Source organism: Scyliorhinus torazame, chromosome 5 (assembly GCF_047496885.1).
Source record: "Scyliorhinus torazame isolate Kashiwa2021f chromosome 5, sScyTor2.1, whole genome shotgun sequence".
NCBI lineage: Eukaryota > Metazoa > Chordata > Chondrichthyes > Carcharhiniformes > Scyliorhinidae > Scyliorhinus > Scyliorhinus torazame.
This window is the reverse complement of record NC_092711.1, coordinates 270,193,363-270,209,331: the sequence shown is the minus strand read 5'-3', so window position 1 is coordinate 270,209,331 and position 15,969 is coordinate 270,193,363. Positions and strand designations below refer to the sequence as shown.

Sequence of the window (15,969 nt, the reverse complement as noted above, 5' to 3'; positions counted from 1 at the left end):
GTAGGCCAGTTGAAACCTGCTCACTTAAGGGCTGGGATTTCACCAGCAGTGGGAAAGTCTCGTGCCAAGTGGTCAGCTCAGCAGATAGTGGATAGGGGAGTGTCATTCCTTAATGAGCCTCTTGAGTCCATTGAAGGGCCCCCCACCAAAGACAAAGTCATGACCCAGCACAGCTTGCCTCCTCAAATTCCATGTAGTACCGGTAGTGACCACCGCTCCTGGTAGTTCTTCAGTACTGGATAGCGGCTGGCCTTTGAATGGCGGCTCTCTTGAGGCAGGACGTCCAGCAATTGAGGGACAGCAAGTCCCACTCCCTGTCTCTTATTAGCATTTGGCCTTTAAGTGGCTGTAGTGTAGCCATTCTTCCAGTGTATTGCAGACACTGGAGGTGTGAATTCGAAACAGAAACTGCTGTAATTATTCAGCAGGTTAAGGTGTATTTTGGAGAAAGAAGCAAAGTTACGAAGCTGGAGTTTCTCAGCAGGGTGAGTGAAGCGGAATGGAAACTGAGTGGGCCACTCTCCTCCCACCATCTCTGCCCGTCCAATCAAGCATCGTATAGCCAATTAGTGGTTACCTGGCAGGGATGACACCAATCAGAAGAACAAAGGGTGGCTCTGCTTCCAATTGGCAATGTAGGCCGGGACATCATGTAGCAAAGGGGTAATGGCGTGAACAGGAAGTCAGTCACAGCTACACTTGTAAAGTCTCTCTGAATCAGTCTTTTATTTTTGCATTGAAGGCTCAAAAAATATATTTTTTAAATGACTTTAAAAAAACATGCAGATGCTGACGCCTTCTCCAACAGATTCTGCTGGTACATTCAGCTTTGGTCCAGGTGACAGACCTTTCCTTCCCCTGTTGTGCCATCTCATCATAGCTGCTGTGGAACACATTCAGCTTTTTTCACGTTCAGCGCCTGAAAATGCAAAGGGCAATGAAAAATTGCAGGTGACTTTGTTTTTTACCAGCTCAATATAGGGTGGGAGGTGTGTGTGATCTGCCTGATTTGCAAATGTAAAATCCAGCCCACGATTTCAAGTCAATGACCTAAATGTTGTGTGTGGTTTGTGATATACTGGTAGCAGCTGCTCAGAGTGTGTGCTGGAGAGACCTTTTCCAGTTTAATGGCAATATTTGCATGTCTTTATCTCAGCCTTTAATGAGCTCAAGTCATCAATCCACTTTTTGGGGTATACTGGATCAATCAGATTTTTAAAATTAATTCAAGGGATGTGGGATTGGCTAGGCCAGTATTATTTGCTCATCCTTAATTGCCCTTGAGAGAATTGCCCTTGAGAAGGTGGTGGTGAGCTGTCTTCTTGAACCGCCGCAGTCTATGTGGCGTAAGTACACCAACAGCATTATTAAGGAGGAGCTCCAGGATTTTGACCCAATGACAGAAATATATCGCTGTCCTTTCACTAAGGCAGAATGGTGGACTTAGATAGGAAAATCCAGGTGCTGGTGTTCCCATGTGTCTGCTGCCCTTGTTCTTCACCTGAGGAAGGAGCAGTGCTCCGAAAGCTAATGATTTGAAGCAAACCTGTTGGACTTTAACCTGGTGTTGTATGACTTCTTACTGTGCTCACCCCAGTCGAACGCCGGCATCTCCACATCTTGTTCTTCTAGCTAGTAGTGGTCGTGAGTTTGGAAGGTGCTTTTGAAGGACCTCGGTATGTTCTTGCCATTCATCTTGTACATGGTACACACTGCTGCCACTGTGCATCAGTCATCGATGGAGTGAATGTTTGTGTAAGGAGTACTAATCAAGGAGGTTGCTTTGTCCTGCCTGGTGCCAAGCTTCTTGAGTTTTGTTAGGGCTGAACTCATTTAGACAGGTGGAGAGTATTCCATCAGACTCCTGACATGTGCCTTGTAGATGATGGGCAGGCTTTGGTGAGTCAGGAGGTGGGTTACTCACCATAGATTGTCTAGCCTCTGATTTGATCTTGTAGTCACAGTATTTATATATGGCTGGTCAGATTCTTGCTTTTTGGAGATGGTCATTGCCTGGCACTTGTGTGGCGTAAATGTTACTTGCCACTTGTCAGACCAAGCCTGGATATTGTCCAGGTCTTGCTGCATTTGGATACGGACTGCTTCTGTATCTGTGAATGGTGCTGAACATTGTGCAGTCATCAGCAAGCTCCCTACTTCTGACTTTATGATGGAATGAAGATCATTGACGAAGCAGCTGAAGATGGTTGGCCTAGGACACTACCCTGAGGAACTCTTGCAGTGAAGTCTTGGAGCTGAGATATGTGACAACCACAATCATCTTCCTTTGTACTAGGCCTGACTCAACCTGTCGAGAATTTCCCCCCCTGATTCCCATTGACTCCAGTTTTGCGAGTACTCCTTGATGCCTCCCTTGGTCAAGAGCTGCCTTGACAAATACTGGATCCACATGTTGCACTGAGCTCAGTCTAACACAGTGGAAGTGGTTTTATCTAATAGGTCGATTTGTGACATCTGTTGAGTGTAGGCCTGGTTGTCCTCACTTCTGTCACAGTGATGGATGTGAGGCTTGAGAGTAAACAGAGTCATTGTAAGTACCCAAATTCATGATGGTTTGATTGTGTTTCCAGCTTAAATATCGGACATACACCGCGTGTAGGCCCTTGAGATGTAAACGTTCTTGATGTTTTTAGGGTGCGTGGAGAAACATTGGCCAAAGAAGCTTTTTTAAGTAATGCTCAATCTCCTTACCACATATCATAATGATCCTTTGTGTATATAAAGTGGGTGAATATAGAATATGTTAGAGAAAAGTGAATCAGTGTGATGAAGCATTTCAATGGAATGCAACTGAGGAAAAGAAGCTTTAGTGTTTCTGCACATTTCTGCAAGGAAAAACTGTGCTGCGCACAACAGAAGGCCTTGTGTTTGCTTCCTGCTCTGACCCTAACCAGAGTGGCATTTAGGCTATACTGTTCGCTTCTGTGTCCTTGGTCTAGGGAGGGAAGACCAACGATAAATCATCAGAATCAGTTAATGCTGCTGGAAAATGAAGGGTTAGAACTGTCCTTTCATGGTTGAATATTCGGCTGACACTATTTAGACTGATGCTGGAAGAATGCCTGGTGTGTTTGCAATTATATCTACTATCAGTCAGCACCCTCCGGAAAGGAGAAGGAGCTGTCAAAATGTTAAAATGCCCACATACCACTGTACAGACCATGGCACATGCTTTGACTAGATTGTGGTACTTTTACCTGTTTCACCTGTGCATACAGCAGTCTCCATACTGGAGTGCCTCTGCCTGTTACCATTGTACAGACACTAATTTCACTAAAAATTTCAGTGCTGTCACATTTCTGGACGTTGAGAAGACCATTCTATTTATATTGTACATTCACAATGTTGAAACTTGCAGTAGCCAATAGAAATCTTACCTCACTGTATAAGAATGATGCACAATAGCCAAAGCTTTGCTCTGCTCTGCCTGATCCTTTTGAGGACTTGATGGGATAATGTAGAGGAGGTTCGATGCTGATTCTGGATAGCAAGGGCCCCATTCCCCAGAAATTAAATTGCTCACTTTGAGAACGGTTTATTTATTTTTTTGCTGAGCGAGAGCAAGGCACGAGACCATCAAGGTTGAAAAGCGGAGAGAAAACTAGATGAATAAGAAAATAATGACTAAATTCAAAAATGTATAGCTTATCCAAAGAAAATAAATTTGAGAGACAGATAGTCAAGTTCTAGGAAGGAAGGCACTTGAGTGATAAATAATACATTGATTTCAGCACTTTGAGAATGTAAGTAGACATATTTGGAATTTAGGAGGAAAGCAAAAAATACAATGATTAGAACAGTGACCACAATAATACCAAATCCTCCAGAATAAAGAAATAAGGAGGTTATAACTATCCATAAAGATTGAACAGGCTGGGGGTCTTTTATAGAATAGCGAAGGCTTGGTGGTGACTAGACCGGAATCTTTGAAATGAAGAATGGGATTTGACAGGGTAAACTTAGAGGGGATGTTTCCACTTGGAAGGGATTCAAAAATTACTGACCATAAATATAGTCACAAATACATCAAAAAGGGAATTCCATAGAAATCTCGGCACCTATCGAGCATTGAGAGTGCGGCATATACAACCGCAAGGTCCTCAAATTTATACTACCCCACCTGCGGGTTTTGAGGCAGGGGTAGGGGACCTTGAAATTGCATGGTCTGGATTCCCTCCAGGATCCCACCTGCCCCGATTGGGATGCGATTTTATGCTGGGAAGGGCGGGGCCTCTGACAGTCCATTGCCCCCATTCAAGCGACTAAGAGGCCAGTTTATGGCTACTTCAGGGCCCTTTCCTGCCCATGGATTTTCAGGCTGGTAGGCGCTGGATAGTTTTAAAAAAAATTTAGAGTACCCAATTAATTTTTTCCAATCAATGGGCAATTTAGCATGTTCAATCCACCTACCTTGCACATCTTTGGGTTGTGGGGACGAAACCCACGCAAACACGGGGAGAATGTGCAAACTCCACACGGTCAGTTACCCAGAGCCGGGATTGAACCTGGGCCCTCGGCGCCGTGAGACTGCAGTGCTACCACTGCGCCAACGTGCTGCCCCGGCGCTGGATAGTTAAGGGTGGGAATTAGAAAAAAAATCATTGGTCATGATCTCGGGAGGCAGGGGTTGGTGGTGGGTGGGGGGTTGCCTTCATCGAAAGCACCCTTCTGACTGGGGGTAGTCTCCCCTCAAGGTCTGGACATCGCTGGACCTCCCTCTCCCTCCTTGGCCTAGCTCCTGATTACCCACTCTCCTCAAGCCCCCTCCCTCCCCCCAAGGTCATTCCTTACTCTTCCTCCCCCTCCCCTCCTTAATCTGGCCAACAGCTCCTCAAGGCAGGAATTCCTCCCAAGTGTGAACAAAAGTCCCACCTGCTTCCAATCAATGTTCGTTTGAGGGTGAAGCGGCAGCAGGGGTGTCAGAGTTGGTGGGGATGCATTCCTCACTGACGCTCTGGATGGTGGGGGTCGGGCCTCCACCATCTGAAAAGTTCAGACCAAGGAGACAAATAGCATAGATGCATTTCGGGTGAATATGGATAAGCATATGATGGAAAAATTAGAAAACAATGCTAATGGGTTAGCGGAGAAGGGTGAAAGGTGACTCATGTCGAGCATAAATGTCAGCAGAGAAAAGTTGGACGGAATGTGCTGTAGGCCAAAAGCTATTGTTCTGTTTTGACATGATTGAGAGCAACTTGCAACTTTGTGGCGAAGCAAAACCTAATTTACTGATCTACTGTCATTTTTATAGAACTGGAGGCCAAGGAGGCGTGCGATTGGCTGCGGGCAGCAGGATTTCCTCAATATGCACAGCTCTATGAAGGTGGGTGTGGCCTTTGTGCCGTATTTATTTATCTGTTTAATTTGGTTTTGAAAAGAATGTGGGAGGAGAGGCCAATCAGGAAACTCTTGACTGTGGGATTTTGAGACATTGGTTTTAAATCTGTCATGCGCAGATACAACTTGGGATGCAGTCTTGATTTTGTTGCGCCCCTAAATTAGATGCAAATAGGGTCTTGTCTCCCCCCCCCCCCCCATCTTTATTTTTACCCAAGAGAGATTTGTCAAGATGAGCACAAGTATTTATTTGAATTTTGTTCACAAGACCTCTAGACAATTATGGACGTGGAAGGCCATTTAACCCCTCTTAACTTGTCCACGGAAGGATGCTCTAATGCAATTCCTCCTGATCCACTGCTCTTCTAAGCAATGGTTCCAAGATTCTTTCCTCCATTTGAAACTTTATTCCACATGTTGATTGGCACTTTTTTGAAGAAGAATTTCCTGACAAAAATTCCATTTTACTTTGTTCTATTCTACAGTTTAATTTAGAATAATATTACATACAAACATGTATATACGGAATAGATGCAGAAGGAAGCCATTCGGCCCCTTGAGTCTACTTCATCACTCAATAAGATCATAGCTGATCTATTTGTGTTTCGAATTCTACATTACCATCTACCCACGATAACCTTCTTCCACTGTCTTCTGAGGCAGAGAGTTCCAAAACCTCTGAGAGAAAGAACTACTCTTCATATCTGTCCTCAAAAGATGTCCCTTAATTTCAGAACAGTGCCCCCTAGTTATGTGCTCAACCACAAGAGGAGACATCCTTTCCACATCCAACTTGTTAATACCACTCAGGATCATATGTACTTCAATCAAGTCAACCCACACTCTCCTAAACTCCAGTGGAAGCAAGCACAGTCTGTCCAACCTATCTTTATAAAATAACCTGCTCATTCCTGGCATCAATCTAGTAAACCTGCTGTGAATCGCCTCCAGTGCATTTACATCCTTCATTAAATACCGAGTTCTAAACTGCAGACAGCATTCAGGATTTGGGGCGCAGTCTACCAGCCACGTCACACCAGGTGAGGCATCCTGCGGGCTTCCCGGCAGCGATGACACCTCGCCGGACTACCCAAGTCCCACTAGGCGGCGCGACCAGAATGGGTGGGACCAAGCCACGCACGCTTAAGTAGGTTTTAAACCTACTTAAGCGTACTTACCTGCTATCTACCAGCCTCCCGGGATCTACTGGGCTCCTCATGGATGCCTCAACCAGGGGCCGTTCAGTACTTGTCCACGCAAACGTGGACTAGGGAACAGCACCCGGGGGGTCACCCGGGCCATCGGAGGCCCTGGGTGGTCAGGGATAGGGCAGGGTGGCCCCCTGGCTCGTGCCCTGGAATGTGGCACCTTACCATTGCATGGCTAGCACCTTGGCACTGCCATCCTGGCATGGCCAAGGTGCCCAGGTGGCACCACAAAGACAGCAAGAGCACTCCCAGGGTGCAAAGGTGGCAATGCCAGGGTACTCGGGTGCTAGGGTGGCATGGCCAAAGGTCAGGGCCTGAGGGGGGCCATGCCGATAAAAGGAGGGTGGAGGTGGGGTATGTAATGTAGGAAGGGGGTGCAGTGCAGGTAAGTAGGGGTCTCTGGGGAGGTGAAGGGTGGGGGTCCTGGAAGGGGGAATGCCTGTAAGGGTGTTTGGGGGTGCATCCTGAAGAGGAAGGCCCCTCAGGGATCCCATAACGGGATGTCCTCACTTGGGCTGTGGGGTAATGCCCATGTGTGTGGGGGTTGACATTGACCATGGGTGGGGGTTGGGGGACCCTCAAATTCACATAGGGATCGGCGCCCTCTTTCAAAATGATGGCCCAATTTCTGAGGTGCCGCCTGGCCAGTGAATTCAGCTCCACAGTGATGAAAATAATTCTGTGTGGGTTAAACTGGTGATAAACTCCCCAGGGCCCAAAAAAGTGACTTAAGTGTGGTTAGATAGTGGTGGGGAACCTGCGGGAAATTCCCAGCAAAACCTGCCATAAATGACACTTCGAGGGCGAGATCTGCTGGTCGCGTTGTACCCAAAAAGCGGCAATGCGCAACCCGACCGGTAGATGCCGGGAGATGCCAGCGGTCGGTGGCACAGGGCAGCATGGTGGCACAGTGGTTAGCCTGATCTGCAATTCTTTCAGCCATTATTCTCTGTAGCAATTGTGCACCTTCTCCTTAAGAGGCACAGCCTGCACCTCCTCAGTGGGTTTTATAGACGTTTGATTTCCTGTCCCCTGCACCACCCCACCACCCTCCCATCCCAAAACTACCTACATTCCCAATCAGGTGTGACCCATTGTATTGAGACCCCAGTACTACTATCACTTGGGCACAGGAGGCCCCAGAACAGGCATATATGCTTTCTGCCCCAAGTTCCGGTTTTTAGAATTTATAAATTGTCAGTAAAACTGAATGAGTTCACAAAAGTTTCATTTTTGCGAACAGCTACTTTCACTTTAAATATTTATTGTCTGCTGCAATGGAACTTCCTGTTTTAAGTTCGGTACAAAACCCCCCAAAATGATTCGTTTACAGATTTAATTAAAGCAAAACTTTAAAGTGGCAGTAGAAATTTGACCGTAACTTTAAATGAGCCTGGGAGGGTCGGTAGGGAACAATTGCCGGAAGTGGAGCATATTGACAATGAACTTCTGTCAAACCTCCTCTCCATTAATTAATTTTACCTTCAGCCCGGGTCCCACTGAAAGCATGTGTTACTGCTTCCTTAGGGAAAATTGAACACATCCCAAAAAATTCCAAAGTTGCTTTAATGTTCTAGTGACACTTGTGAATAAATTTCCTCTTTGAACTCGTTTTGAATCACTGTTGGGAGCACTGAAAGTTATGAAATTAAGTTTTGTTTACATTGGCCTATGGTTTTCCACATTTCCCATCATTCCTTGCTTTACAGAACTATCTTTTATTGTGTATAGTTCTGCTCTGATGTTGTACTTTCAAATTCTGATACTATTCCCTCAGCTAATCAACCGGAGTCTACACTGGTAATCTGCCATAGCACTAAGAGGGTGGTTCAGGTGGTTCGGTGGCACCATTCAGTCACAATTTTTCTATTACCTATCACTTTTATCTCTTTTTAGAGTTTGAATCTAAAGTTCTGGCTGATCCCACGGTGCTGCAGTGCTGTGCAACCAATTGACTAACAATAGTACAGCAACGAGGAGGGCGGCACCACCGGGAAACTCAGAAGATTCTGCCCCTGCGTATACCTAAAGCCTTCCTCACACTGCGGCCCATACTTCACCCCCAACTCCTCTAAACTTGTGAATCTCCCCTCCAGAAACAGATGCTTTATCTCTTTCACCACTTTCTCCTCCCGTGACCCGGAACCTCACATCCATCCTCCCTGGCTCAAACACGTGATTCCCTCTTATCAGCATCACCCTCGACCCCGTCCTCAACTTGAAGTGCTGTCCAAAGTGTCCTCAGATCCTCAGCCATGGCTACCACTACCAGATGCCCAGAACAGCTCCCTAAGGCTAGCAGCGCCAATGCCAGCGCCCGCAACCCCGACCCCTTACAGGATCCCACCTCCATCCCCACCCACAAAGTCTCCGACTCCTTCCTCCAGCCCTGCACTTTCTGGACCCAGTAATAGTGCAACAAATTCAAGAAGAGCCAAGCCCCCCAATTCCACCCCCTTTGGAGCACCACCTTCCTTATCTTTGCCACTTTCCCTGCCCACACAAATGACTAGACCAGCCTATCCACCCCTCAGAAAATTGCCTTTGGCAAAAAGACCGGTAGACGCTGGAATAGAAACAAAAACATCCGGCCAGCCAACGACAAAGCGAGACTATCCCACCTCCCAAAATTCTCCTCCACCTTCCCTATCAGGCTCATGAAATTTAGCTGATGGAGTCGCCCCCAATCCCACACTATCTGCACCCCCAAGTATCAAAAGTGAGTTGTCGCCACCCTAAATGGCAACTCCTCCACTCCCCGCCCCTCCACCCGAAGGAGATACGACAAAACATTCACTCATCCCTAAATTCAATTTATACCCCGAAAACGGCCCAGATTTCCCTAACAACCCATTATGTCCCTCACCGAGAAGTCCGGGTCCATGATATACAGCAGTAAATCATCTGTGTTCAGAGACACCCTGCTCCAATGCCCCCTCCCCCCTCACTATCCCCCTCCATACGCTCAACACCTGGGCTCAATTGCCAACGCGAACAAGAGGGGGGACATGGGGCACCCCTGTCTCGTTACCCGGAATAGTGGGAAGTACCCCGACTGCATCTCATTCATCCGTACAGAAGCTGTTGGATCCTTGTATAGCAATTTTACCCAAGCCACAAATCTAGGCCCAATCCCAAACTTCTCCAAAACCGCAAACAGATCCTTCCACTCCACTCTCAAATGCTTTCTCTGTATCCAACGCCACTACCACCTCTAACTCCTCTGCTCTCCTGGAGAAAGCACCACATTCAACAGCCGCATGTTCAATGACCGCTGCCTGTCATTGACGATCCCCGTCTGATCCTCCCCCATCACCTTTGGAAGCCACCCCACCAGCCTCACCAGCAGTACCTTCGCTAATATCTTGGCATCTACATTCAATAGGGAAATTAGCCTAGACGCCCCACACTCCACTGGGCCCTTATCCTTTTTCAGTAAAAATGAAATAGATGCCTGCCTCGTGGTCTCAGGTAACCCCCCCTTCATCATCTCATCCTCAAACATTTCCACCATCAGTGGTGCCAACTTGTCTTTAATGTTTTACAGAACTCCACCGGGAACACATCCGGTCCCGGCGCCTTCCCTGACTGCAGCTTCCCTATCGCTACCTTTACTTCCTTCAGCCCTAATGGCTCCTCTAACCCGGCCCTTTCCACTTCTCCCACCTCAGGCCACTCCAGTCGCTCCAAAAACTCCCTCACCGCCCCCCCGCCCCCCCCCCCCCCCCCCACACTCATCCTCCGGCGGCTCTGACTTACATAACCCCTTATAAAAGTCCTCAAAAACCATGTTCACTGCTCTGGCGCCACCACCACCCCACCCTAATCCTCACAGATCACGCTCGATGCTGCCTGCCGACGGAGCTGGCCCACCAACAATCGACTGGCCTTCTCACCATTCTCATTTACAACCCCCTGTGCTCGTCTGAATTGCAGAACCGCCCTGCCTGTAGACAGAAGGTCAAATATCCCCTGCAACTCCTTCCTCCTCATCAACAGCACCGGCTCCGGATCCCCTGCATATCTTCCAACCACCAAAATCCCCTCTATCAGCTGCTGCCACTCCTTTTGTGCCTCCCTATCCACCTTCGCCTTAAATGTGATGACCTCCCTCCTCACTACTGCCTTCAATATCTCCCAAACCCCTGACGACGAGACCTCCCCATTTCGATTAAACTCCACATACTCCTCCATCACCCTCCTTGTCTTAATGCAAAAGTTTGGATCTGCCAGTAAGCCCACATTTAGCCTCACACCAGCCTCTGGGCCGGCCCCTTCTCCAAGACCACATCCACCCAGTCCGGCGCATGATCCGATATCACGATCGGCAAGTATGCCGCCATCTTTACCTCCGCCAACAACGCCTTCGATATCACAAAAAAGTCTTGCCTTCCCACTCACGCCTCTGCTTCACCTGAAAATTATGGAAACCACCCTCGGTGGCTCATTCATCCTCGGTTTCGGCTGGAGCGACCATTGGCCCTGTCCAACTCGTTCTGGGAAGGCTCCTCTCCCTCCTCCACCGCTTCAGGCACACCCACAATACTCAGGTTATGGCTTTGTGACTTGTTCTCCAGGTCTTCCACCTTGGCTCTCAGCCCTCTGTTAATCTCTGACACCCTCTGCAGCTCCTCATCCACAGAGGTTAAGTCGTCACTATGCCATGACAAGGCCTTGTCCATCACTTTAATTTTCTCCCCCTGCTTCCGCACCACCGTCAAAGTTCGCACCAACTCCTCTCTCACTGGGGCAAGGGTCTCTCCCACCCACGCCTTAAGCGTGGCCATCATCATCTTTTCGAAATGCCTCGAGATCAGCCTTTCGAACTCCCCAGCCATCACCTCCGTCATCTTCTCCCCCGGGATGGGAGGGCCCCACCTGATAGGCTCTTTCCTCATGCTGCATCCCTCACAACGATCAGCAGCAGACTTTTGCTCGCTGCCTTCTTCCCTGGATTCTTCTTGATCATTTTTTGCCATTCTATAAATGCTGTAGAGCTTCCCACACCTCCTCACAAACAAATCTTCACCAAAAGCTGGACTGCAAAGGCCATAGAAGACGGCTCTGGCAGGATCCAATAAACATGCGACCCCACCTACATACTGCAAGCGGCAGTCCATAGGAACTGAGTTAATGGGCATGATTTAATTCCTGCCCAAAGTCAGTGGACCTTTTGCTGGTCACTCAAAAGATTCTGTCCTGCCCACAACGATTCCTGCAGCAGGAAAATCCTGGCCAACATTTCAGTTTCTCTGCCCAGATGCTGCCTGACCTGCAGAATATTTCCAGCATCTTCTGTTTTTGTTTCAGACTTGCAGCATCTGCAGTATTTTGCTTAACTTACTTCATGATGATGGAACTACAATGTGTTTTTCAACTTTTCTGTAACCTACCAACATTCATTAGGGATAATTTCAGGACTTTTAAGTTTCACTTGCCAGAAATCATTTTTGGATCTTTGATTGTAGGTGTGGAAAATTTTCTGACCATTTATTGATGCAGTTGGAAGATTTTGCATCGTCTGTGTGTCTAGATTTTCGCTATCACCACCCAGTGTATAATGTGCTCTCGTGGGGAAGCAAATTTGGAGAATTGTCACCATTACCTTGGTTTAACTATGAAAGATGGCACTTGAAAGAGCTACCAGAATGTTTCTGGTGACGATGTGACGGTACCCCAGTGTGACTCAGCACTTGAAGAAAGGACAGAATAAAGGCAAAAAATGCTGGAAATATTCAGCAGGTCATGGAGAAACTGTGAAGGAAAGAAAAAGGTTGGGTTGATGTTTCAGATCTGTGATCCTTCGTTAGAATCTGGAGAGATAAAAGTTGGTGTGTGAAAAAAATCTGAATAGTTTTCGGCGATGAATGAATTATATGAGGAGCAGATACATAAATGTCATTGTTTCCTTGCCTTGTAGATTCTCAGTTTCCGATCGATACCGTAGCTGTCAAGAAGGATCATGATTTTCTCGACAGTGATTCTGTGAAATCTCTGTGCAGGTAATTTATTTTTTCATGGAATAATATAATCATAGAATCCCCACAGTGCACAAGGAGGCGATTCGGCCCATCGAGTCTGCACCGGCCTATAGAAAGAGTACCCGACTTAGGCCCAAGCCTCCACCCTATTCCCGTAACCCAATAACCCCACCTAACCTTTTGGACACTAAGGGACAATTTAACATGGCCAATCCACCTAACCTGCAGATCTTTGGACTGTGGCAGAAAACCGGAACATCTGGAGGAAACCCACGCAGACACTGGGAGAATGTGCAAACCCCACACAGACACTCACCCAAGGCTTGAATTGAACCTTGGTCTCTCGAGCTGTGAGGCAGCAGTGCTAACCATGGTGTCACCGCACTGCCCTTTTCTGGAACCTTTTAAATTTTGTCCACCTCCCCTCAAGATGTCAACTCTTGTTTTTGTATTTTTCCAGGAATGCAGTTAACTGGGGTTAGTAATGATCAGATTTGTTTTATGTTAATAGTGAGCTAGATTACATGGAAATAATATTCCGATCATTCAGAGCCAGTATGCCAGTTTATCTTCGGATAGCAATAGTGAAGAAGAGTTATATTGGACTCAAAATGTGAACTGTTTCCCTCTCCACACATGCTGCCAAACCTACTGAGTTTTCCCAGTACTTTTGTAATAGCATGCCTGAGTTAGGGTCAATAAATGAATGTCGGGATTGACATTAGTAACTGAGCACCTATAGCAGATGCACAGATTGCTCTTGGGGCAGAGTTATGAGGCCCTCTGTTGCAGATAGCTCTAGAGCTCCCACTCAGCAAGGTAGATGTAGTTTTGCTAAGTCATTTATCCTATTAACATGGGAGTGTGGTAGATGACGACTCTATCTGCAGCAAACTATCTGACCTGGTCCCCAGTACTGGCACGTACACTTTAAAAAAAAATAAATATATATATATATATATATATATTTATTCAAATTTTTTTCAACAAATTTTCACCAAACCCCCCCCCCCCCCCCCCCCCAACAAAAAGAAAGAAACAAGAACACAACAATCAGAAATTATACATTGGATTTCCCCCATATGCAATAACCCCCCATATAACATTTAAAAACACAAATAGGAACCCCCCCCCCCACCTTCACCCAATCGCCACCTCAAAAGAACCCCCCCCCACCCTTGGGCTGCTGCTGCTGCTGACCTCCTCCTAACGCTCCGCGAGATAGTCTAGGAACGGTTGCCACCGCCTGGAGAACTCTTGCACAGACGCTCGCAAGGCAAACTTTATCCTCGCCAGCTTGATGAACCCTGCCATGTCATTGATCCAAGCTTCCACACTAGGGGGCTTCACATCTTTCCATAGTAGCAAAATCCTCTGCCGGGCTACCAGGGACGCAAAGGCCAGAATATCGGCCTCTTTCGCCTCCTGCACTCCCGGCTCGTCCGACATCCCAAATAATGCCAATCCCCAGCTCGGCTTGACCCGGGCGTTCACCACCTTGGACATAGTCCTCGCAAAACCCCTCCAAAACCCATCCAGCGCCGGGCACGACCAGAACATATGGACGTGACTTGCCGGGCTCCCCGAGCACCTCCCACATCTGTCCTCCACCCCAAAGAACCTACTCAACCTCGCCCCTGTCATATGCGCTTTGTGAGTAACTTTGAACTGTATTAGGCTGAGCTTGGCGCAAGAGGAGGAAGAATTAACCCTACTCAAGGCATCAGCCCACAGACCCTCATCTATCTCCTCCCCAAGCTCCTCCTCCCACTTGCCCTTTAACTCCTCCACCGAGGCCGCCTCCTCTTCCTTCAGCTCCTGGTAAATCGCCGAAACCGTGCCTTCTCCAACCCATACACCCGAAGTCGGGGAGAGCAGCAGCGGTGCTGTCACCAGCGCCCTCAGGCTCGTGCCCACACAGGACGCCATCTCCAGCCTCTTCCACGCCGCCCCCTCTCCCTCTATTACCCACTTACGGATCATCGCCACATTGGCTTCCCAATAATAGCCACACAAATTCGGCAGCGCCAGCCCCCCCCCCCCTGTCCCTGCTACGCTCCAGAAACACCCTCTTCACCCTCGGGGTCTTATTCGCCCACACAAATCCCATGATGCTCCTGCTTACCCGTTTGAAAAAGGCCTTGGAGATCATAATGGTAAGGCACTGGAACACAAAGAGAAACCTCGGGAGGACCGTCATTTTGACCGACTGCACCCTACCCGCTAATGAGAGTGGCAGCAAATCCCATCTTTTAAAATCCCCCTCCATCTGCTCCACCAACCGCGTCAAATTGAGCTTGTGCAGGGCCCCCCAACTCCTAACTACTTGGATCACTAGGTACTGAAAGCTCCTTTCCGCCCTCTTCAGCGGTAGCTCGTCTATCCCCCTTCCCTGGTCCCCTGAATGCACCACAAAGAGCTCACTCTTCCCTACGTTGAGTTTATACCCCGAAAAGTCCCCAAACTCCCTAAGGATCCGCATGACCTCCGCCATCCCCTCCATTGGATCCGCCACATACAACAACAGGTCGTCGGCATACAGCGACACCCGATGTTCCTCTCCCCCCCGGACCAGTCCCCTCCATTTCCTGGACTTCCTCAGTGCCATGGCCAACGGCTCAATTGCCAGTGCAAACAACAAGGGGGATAAGTGGCACCCCTGCCTCGTCCCCCGGTACAGCCGAAAGTACTCCGACCTCCGCCGGTTCGTAGCCACACTCGCCACTGGGGCTCTATATAGCAGCCTGACCCAACTGATGAACCCCTCCCCGAACCCAAACCTCCGCAACACTTCCCAAAGATACTCCCACTCCACCCGATCAAAGGCCTTCTCCGCGTCCATAGCTGCCACTACCTCCGCTTCCCCCTCCACCGAGGGCATCATAATCACATTGAGGGGCCTCCGCACATTTGTGTTTAGCTGCCTACCCTTCTCAAATCCCGTCTGGTCCCATGAATCACCCCCGGGACATAGTCCTCAATTCTCGTAGCCAGCACCTTCGCCAGCAACTTAGCGTCAATATTGAGGAGCGAGATCGGTCTATACGACCCACATTGCAATGGATCCTTGTCCTGCTTCAAGATCAAAGAAATCAGCGCCCTGGGCATTGTCGGGGGCAAGGTCCCCCCCCCGCCCTCGCCTTATTAAAAGTCCTCATTAGCAACGGGCCCAGCAGGTCCACGTATTTCCTGTAGAATTCAACCGGGAACCCATCCGGCCCTGGGGCCTTCCCCACCTGCATGCTCCCCAATCCTTTAACCAGCTCCTCCAGCCCAATCGGCGCCCCCAAACCAGCCACCTCCTCCTCCACCCTCGGGAACCTCAGCTGATCTAGGAATCGTCGCATCCCCTCCTCCCCCGCTGGGGGCTCAGACCTGTACAGATCCCCATAGAAGTCCCTAAATACCTTGTTTATTCT

The 15,969-nt window shown here is 48.4% G+C and overlaps 1 protein-coding gene across 1 annotated transcript in view; it reads left to right on the top strand.

Moving 5' to 3' along the window:
* The window catches only part of LOC140421116 (stAR-related lipid transfer protein 13-like), a 138,238-nt gene that overhangs the window by 64,682 nt on the left and 57,587 nt on the right, over positions 1-15,969 (top strand). The window contains exons 2-3 of the mRNA XM_072505523.1: positions 5,276-5,347; positions 12,490-12,571. Of these exons, the coding sequence (XP_072361624.1) occupies positions 5,276-5,347; positions 12,490-12,571 (154 nt within the window). The remainder of the gene's footprint in view (positions 1-5,275; positions 5,348-12,489; positions 12,572-15,969) is intronic.